This window comes from Periplaneta americana, chromosome 15 (genome assembly GCF_040183065.1).
Source record: "Periplaneta americana isolate PAMFEO1 chromosome 15, P.americana_PAMFEO1_priV1, whole genome shotgun sequence".
In the NCBI taxonomy this organism is placed as follows: Eukaryota; Metazoa; Arthropoda; class Insecta; order Blattodea; family Blattidae; genus Periplaneta; species Periplaneta americana.
In genome coordinates, this window is record NC_091131.1 from 156,023,332 (window position 1) to 156,044,574 (window position 21,243).

The 21,243-nt window shown below is 34.7% G+C and overlaps 1 protein-coding gene across 1 annotated transcript in view; it reads right to left on the reverse strand.

Annotated features, from left to right (window-relative positions):
- Nucleotides 1-21,243, reverse strand: part of Pgant2 (polypeptide N-acetylgalactosaminyltransferase 2) — a 375,458-nt gene that overhangs the window by 156,953 nt on the left and 197,262 nt on the right. The window contains exon 2 of the mRNA XM_069848414.1: nt 2,018-2,116. Within this exon, the coding sequence (XP_069704515.1) occupies nt 2,018-2,116 (99 nt within the window). The remainder of the gene's footprint in view (nt 1-2,017; nt 2,117-21,243) is intronic.

The following is a 21,243-nucleotide window of genomic DNA, read 5'->3' on the forward strand; positions in this document are numbered from 1 at the left end:
TTGGAAATTTTCACTGAGTTTATTATTTTAACTTTAGCTGTTGTATTCTGTAACGTCATGCTTATTAATTTTATTAATTACTTTGACACATTATAGCATTGAAGACCTTCTATAATTTTGTTTCTATTCACTGTAATCCATAAACATGTTCTGAAGGTCTATTTTATATTAAATGGCATTTTTTTAATTTGCCTAATTATGAAAAATATTGTCGACAGTTGATCTTCCAGCACGAAAACCCATTGACAGTCCGCAATTTCTTTTTTCTGTAATATATTATTAGTCATTACAATTTTAAACAACTCCTTGGCGTTCATATTGATGTGTGAATCGTTTCCACTATCAACTGAATAAAATTGTTGCCTCGAAAGGAAGCGATTATGAAGTAGTTAACGAGAAGACTCCGCCTTGTTAAATTTAAAGGCGGAGTGTGTGAACACAGAAATGAAAATAAATGTGTGCATGCATATGGCAAGAAACCAGTTGCTACCGGCTTGACTTGTTACGGACGGATGTTCCGAGCGCGTGGGTCCAATGCTTATCGTTCATTCAGCATTTGATTTCACATTTCATAATGATATTGAAATCGTTGATCAGACTTATAAACACTCGTTTCTGAGGAACTCACAAACATTTGAATTGACATTCAACATCCGTCGGGAGTGGACTCTTCAAAATTCCGTGTTCATCTACAGCAGAGATGTCAAAGCAAGCGCATTTTTCTGACCTTGACATCGTGCGCGGACAGCAAGCGCTAAGTATGGAAAGAGGAAGGGTTGTGTATATGAATAAGCAACCTGTTTGATTAAGAAAACAGTGGTGCACAAACTTCAAACGGAACGTGTAATTTTATGTCGTTATTTTTATATGGCTTCTTTCTGTTTAATATTATCTATATTATCTGTAAAACAAGAGTACTAACACTGATTTCTTAATATTGCACTTGTGTTTTAAATCTTAATAACATAATAGTGAGTTAAGAAGAAATTTTCACTTAAATTCCATAGTGGTGTAATATTATACTGTATTAAGTGGATGAAACACATCATTCATAAAGGAAGTGATATTCCAAAGAAAGAGATTGAGTATGACATGATAAGTTGGGATTTATATTGATGGTATCAATAAACTAATCAAAACAATATTACAGTACAAAGCAAAGTTACCTATGTGCTGTATATGTTTTAAGTGTAACTAATATTACATAACAAAACTCTTATCGCATTATGCTTTTAAAGTGATATTTGTGAGCAACTTCCTATCGTCAAAATATTAAATTATTTTCTCGAAATCTGCTGAAGCTATAGAGCTGACATTTTTACAACACATGGGCACGTATCTTTTGCTTATGATGTAACAGTAGTAGCTTTGTTAATTCATTTCCTTACAAACAATTTCCATGCGAATATTTTCAAAATTGTCAATACACTATCTTCAGTAATACGTATATACGGTATATTAGATTTACGAAAACATTCTGTAAGGCTACTAAATAAATAGCCCTATACCTGAAAATTTCACTTTTCTATACGAAAAGTTGAGAAAATATTTCTTTTGAATAAAAAAATCAAACTTGTGAAAAATGAGCATTAAAATTAAAATTTACATTCTTATAATGCACTTATACTTCTCAGGCAAATCTAAAAATTAAAATGGATACAGTTTTAATAAGTTCTCTTCCCTTTATCTATTGAATCAGTGCTGGCCATCCCCGAATGTAGCTCGACCAAGCGGCATATACCACCTCTTTCGTCTGTCTCTTTCCTTTCCGCTGTAAAGCGCTCAGGCTCTCCTGGGCTCTAAAGCGCGCGCTTGCTCCTGTGGGCATCAATTGACATGCCTGGTCTACAGTGTGAAGGGTGGAAAATGATGATTGAAGACAAAGATATGTTCATAGATACAGAGTGATAGCTCAGAATCTCCATCCAACCGGCATGGCAGTTGTCACTGAATAGTGGAGTTTGAAAACGAGTATTATATGCAGCAATTAATATTTTGGCAGCAACATTGCACTTACCTGACGACTGTTCTGAGTAGCGTGGACCTCGCTTCATTGTGGTAAGTGATGATGACGCTGGTTGCAGGAAGGTCCGTTCTCCACTTCCGTTTCCGGCACCTGAAATCACAAAATTCACTATTAACGAATATCCTACAAGATAACTATTTTTAATGACAAAGTTAAATTATTAAGAAAGATCTGTGAATCTGTTAACACAAATATGTATAAGGAAAAACTCACTGCAAACGCTACACAAGTGAGAAATGTGCTGTAAGGAATCGAGAATCTTGACGTAATCTGTTATTTAACTACACTCTATCAAATGCGTGTTTCCTGGCGACTATGGATTTGCTGATAGCGAGATCAGTTCCGAGGATATGCCATACGATCACAGCACTGTATTTGTGAAACTGAATAAAACAATCATCCCGTTTAGCTCTACCGTAAAAAATCTCGGAGTGCATTTCGAATCTAATCTCAATTGGGATACGCATATTAAATATACACGTAAGAAGGCATTCTCTATTCTCCATTCACTAAAAAGATTGTATCATTATCCATCTAAATTAAAACAGACGCTGGTACAGACACTCATTCTATCTCACTTCGATTATTGCGACGTTCTGTTCAGTGATCTCAGGATTGATTCCGCTCAGAAACTACAGCGTGTTCATAACACGTGCGTCCGCTTCATTTGTAATGTTCGATACTATGATCATATCTCACCTTCTTTCGAGAAGTTATCATGGCTTAGGTTACATGAGAGGAGAAATCTGCACTCACTTTCTTTCTTATATCGAATTATGTACACTTCATCCCCCTATTATTTATTCGCTCGTTTTCATACTCTCTCTCCCTATCATAATATTAATACTCGATCACAACTCGATAACACGCTAGAAATTCCACTTCACACATCATCTCTGTATTCCTCATCTTTCACTGTTGCTACCTCTCGTCACTGGAACTCTCTGCCGCCTGAAGTCAAGGGCTGCCGAACATTGAAATCTTTCAAATCCAAGTTAGAAAATTATCTTATGACGAGTTGCCAAACTAACTTACTATTATAACAAGTGTTGTATTGCATGTTTCCACGTATTCACATTTTTTTTTATGTTCTTGTGACATTTAACTTATTTTTATATTTTTGTTTTCATATTTTCCGATAATGGTATATCTATAATGTGATAAGTTGAGCTATATATAATCATAATTTTCCTTACTGTGTGTACTTAAAAATATTGTATTCATTGTATGCTTTGTACTGCACTATTTTATTACTACTACTATTACTATTATCATTATTATTACTATTCTTATTTTTTATCATCATTATTATTATATTATATTATATTATTATTATTATTATTATCAATAATTGTCTTATTTTTTATACTTTGTAGGCCTCATTTATTTTGACCTGCTGTTCACATTTTATTAGGTATGCTTTTTTCTTTCTTTCTGTATGTTATATATTATGTCTGATTTCTACTTACTTGTTGCTTACGTTTTATTATTATTATCTGATTCTATTATTATCTTATTCAGTTTTGTATGTAAAATTGTAGTGCACTTTTTAAATTTGTAGTGTTTTTTGTAACGCAGTTTTACTCCAGGTTGAGTGTTAGAGAAGGCCGTATGGCCTTAACTCTGCCAGGTTAAATAAATTATTATTATTATTATTATTATTATTATTATTATTATTGTCTTTTGGCGATGAAATAGTCGAACGAAGACAAGCAAAACGAAAACATCCTGTTTCCACGCCGATTTGTACACCCTCTGACACGGAAATTGGTCGCAGTTCAGAGACGAACTTTCACTTCGAAATACCTCGTGAATCATCGTGTTAGCTGTGCTTACACGCGTACATTTTACCCTAGATCATATATACCCCAGATAGGTCGGCCTTATAGGCGTTAACAACTTTTGTCAGGTTTACTACGCTGCAATCTAGTTGTTACATAAAGAGTCACGTCATAATTCCTATTTGAATTGCACTTGACTCCGATCATGTACCTATTCTTCTGACTTTTAGTTCTCCAATCCTTCGACAACCATATAAGACACCATTATCGAGGAATACTGACTGGGACGAATACACCAAAAGACTTCACTTATGCATTCCTGCAAACCCAATTATTCACCAGCCAACGGATATAGACGTGGCGGTGAAACTTCTTACTGACACTATCACTTCTACACTTGAAGAAACTACGACTTTGTCTCCCATGAAGCAAACAAACGATACAATCGATGATTTAACACCACTACTCAAAGCTAAAAATACTGCAAGAAAGAGATGGCAACAGTTCAGAGATCCACAAGCTAAACGAGCATTCTATCGCTACCAGCGAGCCATCAGACGTAAACACAACATACATATAATTACAGATTTTGCAAATAAGATAGAATCATTACAACCATGTGGGAAAGAGTTCTGGACCTTCACAAAAAATCTTCTTGGAAAAACTACCCATTCAGGAGTGACACCTCTACAAAATGCTCACGGAGAGATGGTCTATGATCCTCAAGCAAAAGCTGAAGTACTTTCAAATTCTTTTCAACAACGTTTTCAACCACATCAACATCCATCTGATCCTATTAACAATTATGAGGTCACAACAATAGCAGAACAGTTCCGTCAACAACAGCCTGCAGAAACCATACCCCATGTCACTCCAGACGAAGTGAAAACCATTATACAAAAACTCCCATTGAACTGTACTGCCATTTCGTGTTCGGGTGACGATCCTGGCGGTTGTTCTCTTCAAAGTGCAAACGATTTTAACATAGCGATGAGCTATCTGTTACATATATGATCTAGGGTTTTACAAAGAGAGATTTGTAGCCCGGTCTTTGTAACGGGAAAAAAGGGCTCTGTCGCTAAGCCATAAAGGTTTACAGGAATATGTAGTTTCGTGACACACAGATACGTCGCTGCTACGACTAGACTTCATCCTCGGACCTCGATGCTTAAATATTTTCCCGTGTGAACCTCGCTTTAACCTCAACGACACTTAGAAAAATTCACGCTACAGGAGAGCGACCATTTTCAGTGTCAAAGAGTGTACAATTGTCAAAAGAAAAAATGGCCACTCTCTAGAAGCAAAATTCCCTTCGGGTATCTTCGCTACAATTCGGAGAGAGGTGATGTTACATGCTGTTGGACCATGTTGCCTGATATCTACAGTTATAATTAAAGTAATCTTAAGACGCGGCCTGTATTTTAGTGGGTTTTATAATGTTCTGGTGTAATTTAGGTACAGAATTATTCCACCGCAGGTCAAAATTAACGCTGTGCTTTAGACCAACATATGTGGAACATTTAGGCCCGGTTCACACGAGCGGAATGTCTGCGGAACGGCAGCCGCACCATTCTGAGGCGGATGAAACACGGACGGAAGGATTTGAGGTGAACAGTCGCCATAGATGGTAATCACCGTGCAGTACTAATGTACTTCGAAATACAATTATTGATAAGAAAAAGTAAAGATGAAGACATTAAGTACATCCAATAGGCAGCAGTCCTTTATTACAAGGAATTTTTACGTGTTGTTTACTAGTTGCGCAAGGACGAATAAATTTATTTTAATTAACTTAAAAATGACATTTCCCAGCTTTGCTGAAGTAAATAATATTCTGAAAAATGCCTTCAGAAAGAATATATTAACGTAAGACTGGCTATACCTCCAATAGAATGCTTTCCATAACATTTATGGCAAATTAATGCCAATAGTTGTATGCATTTAATTGTTGAAATGAAACTGTAATAAGTGTATTTAATTTAGTATTCACTTTGGAGAAAATATATTACTGTACGTATATTACCGGTACTTTAGTAGAAGGTAAAGAGAGAGAGAGAGAGAGAGAGAGAGAGAGAGAGATTAGAAGGAATTATCTGTAGTAATGTCACCAGAGGTCTGAGATCTGCCGATAAATCCACGAGCGAAGCGAGTGCATTTATCTGGGAAATCTCAGACCTCGAGTGACATTTATTAGGACTATTTCGTGAATAAAATAAAAATTTTAATAATATATCCCTAAAATTCAATAAAAAATGTTAATAATTGTATATTAACGAATACTTAACCTATGCAGACATTGTGAAGTTGAAATACTCTTAGATGAATATCGATTATTGCAATAAAGAAATTCGATGTTATTATTCAGTAATGCCAATTGAGAAAAGCGAAATACAGGTTTAACATTGTTAATTACATGTACTGCACTTTTCTCTTATTATTATAACCAGGGAAAGGATTTATATGTAAATACATATTTACTTATAAAGCTAATATAATTTATATTTTGCATTATCTTTATGTTTCACAATGTGTAGGGTTGAAAAATCCTACTTTTATTTTCCATATTTTTCCATATTTTAGAGTTTAGTACATATTTTCGTTAATTTCCATATATTTTCCATATTTCATATAAAACAGTCCATATTATATTAGGTTTAACAATAAAACAAAACAAAATTCCATTAACTTTTAAAAATACATTTCAACAATAGAGATTTAAACACATGTTCAGTAATCCCTTTAACATCAGAGTTATTTGAAAATTAACAGTCCTATCAACAATGGGAAAGTAAGTTACAAAACTGTATTAATTTAATTTAAAATTTTTAACAGACTTCAGTTGTGCAGCTCAACAGTTAAATGCCAGTCAGAGTACACATAGGTTCAGTTTTGTAAATCATACTATAAAGACGGTAAATATGCCAAAAGTACGTCATTCAGTCAATTTAAAATCAAAACTAGCAAGTTACATTTCAGAATTTAAAGAAGATGGTTTATCAACTGACAATAAAATATTATTTTGTAATTTGTGTCAGTGTGCAGTATCATCTACACAAAAGTTCCTGGTGCAACAACACATTACAACTAGTAAACATCAGGCCAACAAACAACTAAATTCCAAGCAGAGACAATTGTTTTTAACACAACCAACAACATCGAATGTAAGATCTGAGTTTAACATCGACCTGTGCCGTTCTCTCATCTCTGCTGATATTCCTCTCTACAAACTAAAGAATAAGGTCTTCAGGGAATTCCTTGAAAAATATACTCAACATACAATCCCGGATGAGTCAACACTTAGGAAGACGTATGCTCCATCCATCTACGATGAGACAATACAGAAGATAAGAGATGAAATTAAAGATAGTTCAATTTGGGTTTCCATTGATGAGACTCCCGACAAAGAAGGTAGACTTGTTGGTAATGTAGTTATCGGTTTGTTAAGTGAACAATATTCTGAACGAATTCTTTTACATTGTGATGTTCTAGAAAAGTGCAATAACAAAACTATAGTTAAACTGTTCAACGAAGCTATGGGTATCCTGTGGCCAAAGGGTATTATGTACGATAATGTGTTATTCTTTATTAGCGATGCTGCCCCTTATATGGTCAAAGCTGGACAAGCATTATCTGTTGTATATCCTAAATTGACTCATTTTACTTGTGTGGCGCATGCATTTCATCGTGTGGCAGAAGTGGTCAGAGACAATTTCCCTAAAGTAGATTTGTTGATTTCATCAGTGAAAAAAGTATTTCTCAAAGCTCCCAGTAGAGTTAACGTGTTGAAAGAAATGTACCCTGAAATTCCATTGCCACCAAAGCCAATTTTAACTAGATGGGGTACATGGCTAGAAGCAGTTGAATATTATGCCGAACATATAGACTCTATTAACAATGTTCTCCTTGCATTGGACTCTGAAGATGCAGTCTCAATTGATACTGCGAAAACAGTTACCTGTGACATAAGTGTGAAGAATGACTTAGCTCACATTCAGCATACATTTTCATGCATCATAAAAACGCTCAAAAGTCTCCAAAATAGGCACCTTTCACTATCTGAAAGTTTTGAAATTATAAATAGTACTGTGGAACAACTGAATCGTGGTAGAGGTAAAGTTGCAGATGCAGTAAGAGCTAAGGTGGACACTGTACTTTCAAAAAACCCTGGATATGAAGAACTACAAAAGGTTGTTGCTGTGATGAGTGGTGAATCAACAGTGAAGATTAACTTGGACTTATCCCCAGCAGACATTGTGAAATTGAATTATGTACCAGTTACTTCTTGTGACGTCGAACGCTCTTTTAGTCAGTATAAATCTATCCTCAGAGACAATAGAAGAAGATTCACTTTTCAGCACTTGAAAGAAATGTTTGTAACCTATTGTTATGGTAACAGACAATAAAAATTGTGTTTTGTTGAAACTACATTGGAAGATAAGGTACGTCCATTATATTTTTTGTTTAGTTTGATTAAAATGTACCAATATTTAACGTACATAGTCATTTTTTTATAATTTTAAGTCCATATTTAATTCCATATTTTGGTAAAAATCCATATTTAATTCCATATTTTGGTAAAAATAACTACATATATATTTACATATTTCATATATTTTTAGTCCATATAAATCCGTTCCCTGATTATAACAAATACATTTTCATTATCTGCTGAAATCATAATTTAATTTAACAGTAACAGTGGGGACAGCTATATACCAATGCTTATGTATTCACAGTGAGACATGTTGCTACACAGTGAAGCCATCTCTGTATAGATAGACCTAATTAAAACACGAATTTTATTACGCCATACGAAAGGCAGTTTGATCAAAGACATTATTACTATGCAAGGTCTTTGAGTTTGATATGCGATGATGTTACATAAATTTGAACGTCTATTAATTGTTTAATTTCAATACAAATGTTATAGGCTACAATTTTATAGGTTACGTTAGGCCTACCTGTGGAAGCAGGACCAATGTCAGCTGTGCCTTGTTTCGACCGTTACTTACAATGAGTGCTACACGAAAGCATTTTTTATAGCTCGACAAACGCATTGTCGCTGTAGTGTGTAACGGAACTAAAGCTGCATCTACACAGTTCAATATTACAAACGCGTATGCGTGCAATCTGGGAAGAATAGAATCAAGTTTAAAAGGTACGTTCAATTAAGATGCATAAAGATTTTGTGTCTACATGGTGCGCCGTTTTGAACGTGGTCTTCACTGCGTAAATATATTAATTAATATTAAATATCAATCTTGCATTCATTGCTTTAAAGTTAAAAGAAAAGTTTAACCGTGTAGTTGCATCTTAATGTATTCATGATCATCAATTTACGGGGAAACACTTGGCGACAACGACGAAACAAAAGAACGACCATGCGATAAATTGATAGCGATAAATCTAGCTGCAGAAATTATCGCAAAGTCTGACTGTGATTGGTTGGAATTCAAAATTTCATTACACTTCATTGGTCGAAAATGGAATGACGTCATATAAACGAAATAGTCAATAATAAATAGAGTTTACTGGAATGAAATATGTTAAGGTTGCCGTTTGTTTTATTTTCAGAAACTGAAATGTTATCAGTGTTATCACTTTTTATTAAAAAGCACATAGAGAAATTAATGAAGTAAAGAGTAAATGCCGTAAATTAAAATAATTTATGTATTATTGTATAGGCTTAAGCGAGAAATATTTGATAAGAACTGCTTATTAACACATTTCCTTTCTGCGTCGGAATGTTCCATGAAAGTGAGAAACAGTACACAACAAATTTTATACCATGCTGAGCATTTTTTGTTTCTGTCCTTGTACTCTTCATTTTGAATGCCCTAAATATATCGGTGCTGGACCCCGGGCTCATTTCACCGGCATTATCACCTTCATTTCATTCATACGCTAAATAACCTGAGATGTTGATACAGCGTCGTAAAATAACCTACTTAAAAGACATATTACATACATACATACATACATACATACATACATACAGCTTTTAAGGAACCCGGAGGTTGATTGCCGCCCTCACATAAGCCCGCCATTGGTCCCTATCCTGAGCTAGATTAATCCAGTCTCTACCATCATATCCCTCAAATCCATTTTAATATTATCCTCCCAACTATGTGTCGGCCTCCCTAAAGGTCTTATTCCCTCCGGCCCCCCAACTAACACTCCATGTACATTTCTGGATTCCCCAATACGTGCTACATGCCCTGCCCATCTCAAACGTCTGGATTTAATGCTCCTAATTATGTCAGGTGAAGAGTAAATTGCACCATGCGATAAGTTCTGCGTTGAGTAGCTTTCTCCTTTCTCCTGTAACCTCATCCCTCTTAGCCCCAAATATTTTCCTAAGCACCTTTATTCTCAAACACCATTAACCTCTGTTCCTTTCTCAAAATGAGAGTCCTAGTTTCACAGCCATATAGAAGAACCGGTAATAAAATTGTTTTATAAATTCTAACTCTCAGATTTTTTGACAGCAGATTGGATGATAAAAGCTTCTCAACCGAATAATAACAGGCATTTCCCATATTTATTCTGTGTTTAATTTCCTTTCGAATATTATTTATATGTGTTACTGTTGCTCCAAGATATTTGAATATGTGTTAGTACTTTTGCCAAATCCTATCTAAGGGATATTATGCAATAGTGTTATCGTTATGAAATAAAGATAATTACTAGGTACTATGTATCTCATGTGTGAATGAGGTTTTCATAGACTGCAACGTCACGCTGAGTCCGTGGAGTTATCCATTCTACTATGGACACTTCTTCCACTAAACTTCTGCGTCATCAATCACATCGGCAGGAACACCAAATCCTTCCATTCGGGGTTAGCCGTTCCGTTATACCACTAAAAGTACTTTTAACTGACAAAATGTTCGTTATTTCAGCACTCAAAGTTTACTGCAAGCGATCTTTGAGTTGATCCACCAGAAGCACGATGAAAAATATGCTGCTTTTACTGTCATTTATATCAATAAGAATAATGCACCTTATTGATTTGCTGTCTCCAAAATATTGTTACACTGTTCTGAATTCTGACTTGATTTAAATGACACACATTTCTTGTAATTATTCAACTTTTAAGGTTTCTAAGGATTCAGTCTATGTAGCAATGTATTCCTTCCGCGTCTGTGGCATTTAAACTATACTGTTTTCGCTGTAAGAAAAATCCTAATGTAAACTTAAGCACGTTGCTCTCATACCCGTGACTGGCTCCCAGTCGAAACACTCACATGACTCAGGAAAATATAGTTCGTATTTGGAAACCACAATCTTGTATTATTTGAAAATAAAAAATTGAATTCTAGTTGTTAAACACGATGAAACATTTAACTTCACTCATGTGTAAAACGCTATGTAAAAGAAAACCTACTTTTATATTTTGTTATGTACTATGAACGCGGATGAATACCAACGGTAATACCGAGGTAGTCTGTTCTTGTAACAAGCTGGCGTCACTTGAGCTCGTAGTTGTTCACGTAAACACGTGGTACTGAAGTATGGCTTCTGTATCCTCAACTGTCCATTATGAAGACATAAGAATTAAAAATAATTTAATTACAGTAATTATAAGGTAAATGTTTCCTAAGCAAATGAATGCATAGTAGTGAGGTTAGGCCTACTTGATGAGTAACGGGAAATGTTCAACATGAAACAGAATGTACAACAGTAGGCGGGAACACGTACTGAAAATCTATGGTGCCAAACAGCGGCCAATGAAGCCTCACTTCAGTCACGTGCTATTGTTTACATTATAATTTTTCTTACAGAGAAAAGATTATAGATTCTCGCACAACCGGTTAAGAAAAATAGAAATTATATGTAGCTATTGAACGCCTGGCGCTGTAGTTAGTATGCAAAGATCTCCCCTCTCGCGTAGTGTCTCAGAGTCGGTTTATCGAATATCATTCTTTGTGGGTGGACGGCAAAGGCAGATTACACTGAGTCATGCAGGAGTTACAAGAGCCCTTTCAAGGACGCGTTTATCATCGTGTAAGCCTACCATTTAATTGATAATTCTTCCTCTCTCAGTACATTCAATCAATCATCCATCGATTCATCCATCCGTCAACCCATTGATTCATTCATACATCGATTCATTGACTAATTCATGTAACTATGGATTGATTGATTCATTAATTCATTTACTGATTTATTGGTTGATTGATTCATTAGTTCATTCATTCATTGATTCATTCATTCATCCAGTCCAGGTATTACAGTTGGGTACCTACAAGGACAACAACATGCTTCGTGAAAGTACCAGCATTTGAGCTTCAGAGTACTTTTCGTTTTGTTAATAACACTATCTTTTTTAGTTGATTATTTAACGACGCTTTGTCAATTACTAGGTTATTTAGCGTCGATGAGATTGGTGATAGCGAGATGGTATTTGGCGAGATGAGGCCGAGGATTCGCCATAGAAAACCTGGCATTCACCTTACGCTTGAGAAAACCTCGGAAAAACCCAACCATATAATCAGCCCAAGCGAGGATCGAACCCATGAACCGCAACCTCAGACCTGGAGGCAAGCGCCTTAACCGACTGAGCCATTATTTATATACCTTCTCTGAACATATAAATAAAAAGAAATATTGAAAATTTCTTACAATATGGTGCATGGAGCATTTTATATCAAACGATATAAAGTTTTATAAATTATTAATATTTGCAGAACTATTGTACTTAGAGAAAGTTGAAACTTGGTTTGTCCATTACTAATAACATACTTAGTATCCATGACCAATTTCAAACAAATCGGATAAATTTTGTGGATTTTGAAATATTCACCAATGCCTCCCCTTAAAATGTAAATATTACACTAGAATGTAGGCCTACGTACTTATTTGCTCTTCTCTTTAGTAAGTAATTGTAATTTATTTTATTCTTGTATTTCTTTACGCACCAGATTTCATATTCTGCATTACATTTATTTCCTTTGTTGTTACCAGCGTCAATTTCTTCATTTATGTATTAGTTACGAAGATAAGTGTCAAATCAATAATTGTAGACCTATATCAAGCAAGCACGTTTTCTAATAAGACAAAGTAAATTTCCTTCAATTGTTAGTCCGTTTGTGTACTCAGAAAATGTCAGTTTCATGTATGATGGAGAGCGCTTGGTGTTACCTGCAAAACATAAGGGGTAACCAGTTGAAAATCGAATATTCAGTTGGTTGCCCGACCTTGACGGATGTTCTCTAACCGGTCGAATCTAAACCGGTAGTAATCCCTATTTTGCAGCTTTCTGATTCAAACTATTATGTTCCAGGAATTATAGCACTGGTTCAATAATAGTAATATGCGTTACAAGAGCGGTATGTTGAAGTTTTCATGTTCGAGGAAAAGTTTGAAAAAGCGAAACGTAGTTGAGCTTTTTTAATTTCCGAGAATTGAAAGAAAACATACCGCTCGTGTATCGTACATTATTTTGTGCGAAGATCGTTTATTACATACCTGAAAGAGGAATTTCTAATTAGTTGCAATGAAATCTCCATCTTGGTTTCTGTTCAATGACGGCAATTTTGGAAAACAAAAATATCTATCTTCAACATTGTTGCTTTAAAATATTTTCTGTGTTTACTATACTCCAGCAGGCCGTGATATATGTCTGTCTTTTTTTCTCCCCATTCTATAAATGCGAACTTAAAACAAACGGCTTCCTTAATGTTACATGCATCACGAAATGCAGCAACTTTAGTGGAGTTGTAGAGTTTACTTAATTTTTGCAAATATTTAAAAACAATAATTAACAGTGCAATTTAGGTGAAATTGCAGTGGTAAGTTTCCAATTTATAATTATTACTATATTGAACGTCTCTAAAAATAATATGTTAAAAGCCTAAAGCAGTAAAATGAACATGTCACTTAAGCGGTAAGAAGAGAGAAATTGTTATGTGTGTTAGGTTGGGAATACTGAATGTGGAATTTTAGACTTACCGCGGGTTGGTTTTGTGCGGAAACCAAGCAAATACGCACGATCTCGCACAAAATCTTTTACCAGGGTTTTGCAGTTATGCGTATAAATCTTGTTTTCTACGTGACACGTAAATTGCGCGTAAGAACGCGTAAAATACATAGAAAAAGTAAAGTACGTTAAAAACTAGATAAAATAAAGCCATTAAAAGAAAAGATGGTTTTTCTTGTTCTTTTTATTAGGCCTTGTTATAACTAAGACATCCGACAAGAACTAAATATCGCAGCCATTACAGAGACAATCCACAAGTATCGGAGCAACTGGCATGAGCATGTTCTACGGATTCCAAATGATAGACTACCCAGGAGATTATTAAATTACAGACCCCTTGGATACCGAGATCGTGGACGCCCGAAGAAGCGATGGAGAGACCAGCTTTTCACCTGAGACGGAACAGGCCAAATGGCCTAAACCCTGATAGCTATTGATGATGATGATGATGATGATGATGATGATGATGATGATGATGATGATGACAGAAAACACAAAGCCTTTAAAAACAATCTTTTCTATCGGAATTTTTTTTATTGGAATATTACAAACTGCAACACCCACATCATAATTATGCAAGTATCGCGATTCGCGTGTATATCATATTTTAAGTTTTAATCCTCCCCTTCACATTCACACAGGAAAAAACCTTTTTTTGATAATGTGCTCGACAAAGACAGCATTCAGCAGCCACGACCCCACGGTGTGGTGAAACGAGACGATTGGAACAAGTGAAACAAAACATCCTTCGTAACTATCAACATTGCGTAGAAAAATCTGGAACATTTGGAGATCTAATGAAGAGGGGGTTAGGTCATCATGAACTTGCTGGCAACGTAGGGTTGGTTTGGGGTTACTTAACATTCCAGCATCTTCAGCCCAACTTGAAGAACTTTTGTGTAATTAGTTTTTTGTCCATAATAACACAAGGAACCGGCTCAGCCTCGAACGTTTCAAGAAATTGTATTGCTTCAAATATATTACGCACTTAAATTAGAAGCGTTGAAAACATATTAGTGTTATTAAGGATTTCAGAGTAACAAATTATAAACATTTAACGTATATGAAACGTTTTTTTAGTGAAAATTAAAATAATTACAAAGTAATATGGGGAGAGGACGCTATTTGTTTTTTAACTTTTTTCCTATTTGGTGTAAAATATTAATTTTTTTTTGTAGAGAGCTCATGGCTACAGCAACTCAACCAATTATATATATATATATATATATATATATATATATATATATATATATATATATATATGGGGGCTAGAGTTGAAAAAAAATGTACCAAATGCAGGATTTTACTATAACCAATATATCTTAGCCATTTTTAAAGCTAAATTCAAACAGTTTGTTACAATTTACTTGTAAAAGCATGCTCTACAAACTGTCTGTAACAGAATTTTGATATTGGTCCCTACATTTCTAAAATAAAGAATTAAAATTTAATAACACTTTTTTATTTTCTTTCTTGCAAACAGACCGACATATTTTTAAAATGAAATCAATTAGGAAAATTCTGTTACAGAGAAAAGTTTCCTAATAGTCTAGAGAATATGTGTTCTAAATTTCATGTATGTATCTTTAATATTTCATAAATTATATCGATTTTTGTCTGGTAATGTAGCAAAGAAAATGAAGTTTCGGAAATAACAACACTAGTCTGCGATGAAATTCCTGCCTCCAAAGTTTTAATGTTTTCAGGGTATTTTTAGCATGCTGAAATCAAATTCAAAGCCAAAAAGTTCCTATCACGTACCATTTTTTTGTTATTTTAATTTTCTCATAATATATATTACGATAATTTATAGCGTAATTATTTAAACTGTAATACTTTAATATATGTGGGTTTAGTATGTTAGGATATGAAAACCAAATGTATTCAACATATTTTTAAGGTGTTTATATTGAAATCCAAGGACACTAGATGTTTCTTAGCAGATAGGGGGTGCAAGCACATAAGGAAGTTGGGCGAAATAATGTGCAGCCTTGTCATTATTTTTATTTGTGAAAGATAGAAATGTCGGCCACTCTTTGGTGAGAGACTGAACTCAACTCGTCTAGTTTCTCTCACATTTCATTAGTCTGCGTTTCATCTGGAAACGAAACGAAATCAGTTTGAAGCTTTATTGTGGAGTAGAATGTTGCAAGTGTTTAGTTCAGTAAGAAAGTATTTACCATGTTGCATCGAGGATGTATAAATAATCCAGACCACTTTTGTTATATAACTTATGTAGAATAGACACATTGCCTAAGCAGAGGTGTAATATTACAGATTTTGTGAAAAAGTCATACCATGCCTATTTTGGAATCAAACTTGGAGACCAAAGTAAAGCTTGGACACCACACAAATTATGTAGAGTATGCACTGAATAACTTCGTCATTTGATCAATTGGAGGAGACCGTTGTTATCTTTTGGAGTACCTATGGTTTGGAGAGAGCAGTCGAACCATAGTAATGACTGCTACTTCTGTTCGTGTGATGTGAAGGGGTACGATTCTAAACATAAAAATCAAATCGTGTATTCAGTTGTTCGGTCAGCCATTTTACCTGTGCCTAATGTACCAAGGCCTGTGCGACCAGAAAATCTTAAACAAACATCATTCTATTGGTACTGACAACGTGAAATAGGTTTTAAATACTTTTTCTCCGAAGATGATAATCTTATATATTGCTGTAATGTGAAAGAATTTATGTTAAAACTTGGACTTCCAAACTATGACCTAAGTGAATGGAGACTGTTCATTGATGCTTCCAAGCGAAGTTTAAAGGCTTTCCTCCTTCATAACGGAAACATTTTTGGTTCAGTGCCCGTTGCCTATTCAGTGATCCTAAAAAAAATCATACACAAATTTGCAACTGCTGTTATTGCGACTAGACTATAGGAACACAACTAGCAAGTTTGTGATGATATCAAAGTTCTATGTTGCTGGGTCAACAATCTTGTTTTACCAAATTTCCATGCATTCTTTGTCTGTGGGATAGTTGAGTTGATCACTGGACTATAAAAGACTGGCCACCTCGACAAAATTTGGAAGTCGATTGTAAGAATGTTATGCGCCAAAGCCTTGTGAGTTCTTCTAAAGTTGTGCTGCCATCTCTCCACATCAAGCTTGACTTAATGAAACAGTCTGTAAAAGCTTTAAATAAGGAAGGAGGCTGTTTTAAGTACATATGTGAGAAATTTCCACTATCTGAAGCAAATTGAAAGAAGATATATATTTAATGGTCCTGACATAAGAAAACATGTCTGGTGTAGCATTTAAAAACAGTATGGATGGAAAGGAGAAATCAGCATGGATGTTGTTTTGTGAAGTTGTTTTAAAATTTCTTGGCAACAAGGATCCTAATTACCGAAACATTATGGCTAACATGCTTGAAGCATGCAAGGATCTGCAGGAGTTCGAAGAAGGTACCAGGGACGCTGGAGCATCAGTATGCTTGGTGATTATTGTTGGATGTTAAAGCGTGAAATATCTGAAGATAAACATAAAAGAAAGAGGAACAGAAGGACTTTCTCAACTAAGAAGCAAATGGTGTAATTTTTAGCGTGATACATTGTGCTAATTTATACATCCAATAGTGAAGTAAACAAGACAAAATAAAACAAAAACACTCTAGTGACATGTATGAACAACCATACACATAATTTCAGCAAGTTGTGTCTTTTAAATATTGTTTTTGAATTTGAAATAAAAAAGTGAAATGAAAAGTTTGTGATGAAATTCACGTAATTATAAAATACATTTAAAGTGATTTTGCAAACAAATCTGACGTGATAGAAGCAAACGGATTGAAAATTCGGATTCAGCACATCGACATTATATAAAATCACATTACTTAGTTTAGGCAATAAACACAAAGTTGAAATTCGCAGGCTAGTGCAATCAAAGGGCGGTGTGATTTAAAAATGCAGAGCGCAAGAAGTTTAAAAATGGCGTCTCAACATCCTATAAGGGCACAAATGACCGCAAAATGTTATACAATGTATTTCTCACGTCACAGTGTATTTTAAAGAATTCTTTTTTGAAAATTTACTCATTTTTCACCAAAAAATACCGTCCTCTCCCCTTAACCAGTGATGTTTTCAGTATTGCAAATAAAATCAGCAGCTGTCTGCACGTAAGTAGTTAAATGTCCGTCCAATCAGAGGTTTTCCTTTCAAGTGTAACAATATAACTTGCTCCTTTTCTATGAAATATACTCGAGGAATTTAAAGTTGTTACAAAATTTTGGAATCCAATCCGAATAAATTGCCATTATACGTATAAGTAGGTTAATAGTGCAGGAAGTGGATATAACCGCTTTTCTTAATTTAAAAAGGTGAAAGAATAGCTGTCATTTTAATCGGTTGATAAATGACTGTATAAACAGTCTTTAAAAAATAATGTTTTCGTGCTGAAATGCAGTAGGCTGTATAAGAAGATTAAAGTGTAAAGTCGAATACAATTAAAATAGTTTTCATATAGGGTAAGATCACTAGTTATGGATCGGGCACTGGTTCAAATGAACTCATTCTAGCCTACAGAGGGCCACAGATATCAGTGGCGCTAATAAGAGAGACCTTGTAACGTTGTGTGAAGCAAATCATATCAATTATTAGAAGGTCTACCATGACTTCGATAAGAGCCTTATGTTTTCTGCCGAGGTAGAGGATAATAATTATCGGCCGTAGTTGAAAGAAAACATTTCTTAGGCAGATGTTTTTAAGTTCATGTATGAGTGTAAGTAACTTTCATACATAGTTTTGTTATTAATGTTGTCCTAATTAAAACTGCAGTATTTATGTTATAATCCAGTACTATGTATGATTTAAAACTGAAAATTGTGGATTTTTTTAGTGAAATATACTTGTATATAACCAATATTTCATGTAGATTTATTTCAATATGACCACAAGTGCAAAAAAATTGCTGAAATAATAAATATTTCACAAAAGAGTGTTATTATTAATAAAGAACATCTTTCAATGTGTATACCCGAAAAAAGAAAATTAATATATCAAAAATTGAAATTACTAGACAGTGTAACAGAGGTTTACTCCTCCGAAATGCCAGACATTATCATGTTCGATCCTTAATTGCAACTGCTTTGAAAAAAAAAAGTCTTGGACAGTAGAAGAGGAAGTCTTCTGTCTTGCTACTAATGGCTCCTCTAGGCGTACTGACATCATAGCGTATTCCCAGACTACCAAGAAAGGTTATATAATTGAGCCTGCCATAAGGATTGAAACGGGAAGTAGCCAGCCGGAGGATGTCAATCAAGAAAAGATCAACATTTATCTGCCAACAGTTGATTACTTCAAAGCAAAATACCAGCTTGAAAACATTGAGGTGATTGGTCTTCTTATAGGAGCTCGTAGTGTGATTCCCAAATTCTTTGAAAGCTTCAGGAAGACTTTTGAACTACCACAGACACTTACTGCTGACATCATAACTTTAGTTTTGAAACGCTCTTGCCAAATTCTGAGTCATCATATTCACTCTGTTTAATTTTCTTTTCTTCACTTTATAATTCATACATGTTTATTTTAATTTTCTGTCAACAAATTTATGTAAACATTTAATATTGTAAAATTCATGTAGGAGAGTATACCTACAATGGGAGGCAGTTAACAATTTAAATTATTTTTAATTTAAAACGTAAATTGTAAATATCTCAGAAGTATAATTTTTTCACTTGTGGCCCTCTTCTTTCCAAGGTACGATATAGATGTCCACCCTACTGTAACATGTGGAGCCAATATGGAAGATCATCTCTGACTGCATACAGATACATGACTGAGTTGTAACATACTACTTCTATGGATGAAATGATTGTACATCAGTTGCAGGGATACACTCCCTCCGTACGCCAAGGGACGTGACGTCTTGTCCATGGACGGGCAACTCGTGCTCCCAAAGTGCTAAAAAACCTTGAAAGAGAGAAAGGCAGACGGAGCCAGCCGCAGCAGTTACAAATTGTTTGTAGTTCCGCTGCAAAAGCAGTTCACTGCCACGGTGCGCTCTGGCGGCTCATGCAGGTGGTCGTGATATCTATTCCCTGATTTGAATTTCTGAATGACGCTGGTACAATAATTATAGTAATTTTAGACAGACTATACCTGAACACACATCAAAAGTATATTATTTTCTAGCTTTGTAAATTAGTTTAGTACTGGAAACACAAACTGAATACAACCTTTTCAAGATACAACAAATATAGCTGCAACACTTATTTATTATTACACTATTTGTTAATATTTCTTATTATATGTCTTATTTGAAACGTTGAACGCTAGAATTTACAAATCTTTATAAATTAAAGTGTATTCCTCTATTCCCAGAAAGGTAATAGTCTGTATTCGTAAACAATAACGAATTCAAGGAAGTATTTTTTACATGTCACGGCAGATGAAATAAGCTTACTTCTGAGCTCTTTCTTTACTTTGAGAGCTTTTACACTTCTTTCTTGTATTAAATTCTGCCTCAAGCACGTACAGTATTTATGGAAGCAAAGAGTATATTTGGAAATTCTACTTAGGCAACATTACGAACAGTTCGATTCCTGATTTTGCTGGAATCTGAGTGGCGTGCTGTCCTGTAGATTTATTAATTCAAGCTATAAATTTTCAGGATTTTCTATCGGCGTAAGCCAAAAAGATTTCAGAAAAATGTTGATTCTTTGTCAATTATCACTGTTTCTCCAAACTTACCAGTGAATTCTGCTGTAGGTATTGAAGTAGGGTCTTATATTTGACAAGAAGATTTCCTTATCACTCTTCAAGATAGTTTATAGTCAAAGAAAGTGAAGTTGTCTATGTTCTACATGATACTACCACATTTCAAATTTATCCATAAATGTTCTTAGCTAGTCGATTATATGTCGTGCAATTCTGTAACTCGCACGCACAACGTGCTAATGATATTTGATATCAGTCTCAACTTGTTGATATCTCATTTTTACCTTTAGCTGTTCTAAAGCAGATGCAGACAGTATTTCTTTACTAAAACCTTCACTGTTTATTTGTTACATAAAATATCATGCGTAAGAAAGTGTAATAGAATACAAGCTTTACCTCTCTTTTTAATAAAAAAATTCTCTTTTTACTCGTAACTAAGGGAAATACTCTGGGAATTATATTGTTTCTCACTTAAAACGAGCCGCCACTGACTGCAGACGCGATCGAACTTGTGTCTTGAAAGAACCGCACACAGCTAGTACAGAGTCCGTTCTACCTGCATTATGATTGTGTTGACACTTTGAGAGCACGAGTTGCCCACCTATCATCTTGTCGCTGTGTAGGGACCAGAAATCCGCTGTCTGCTCATCACGTCCAGCGCATGTTCTGGATGATGACAATGATTAGTACTTACGGCTGTGTGGTGTAACATTGGTTGTAAGCACTCATTTTCCCTTTTGCACTGTCTCTTCAGGCCATCGACAGGATTTGTATAAAATGATCTACAAAT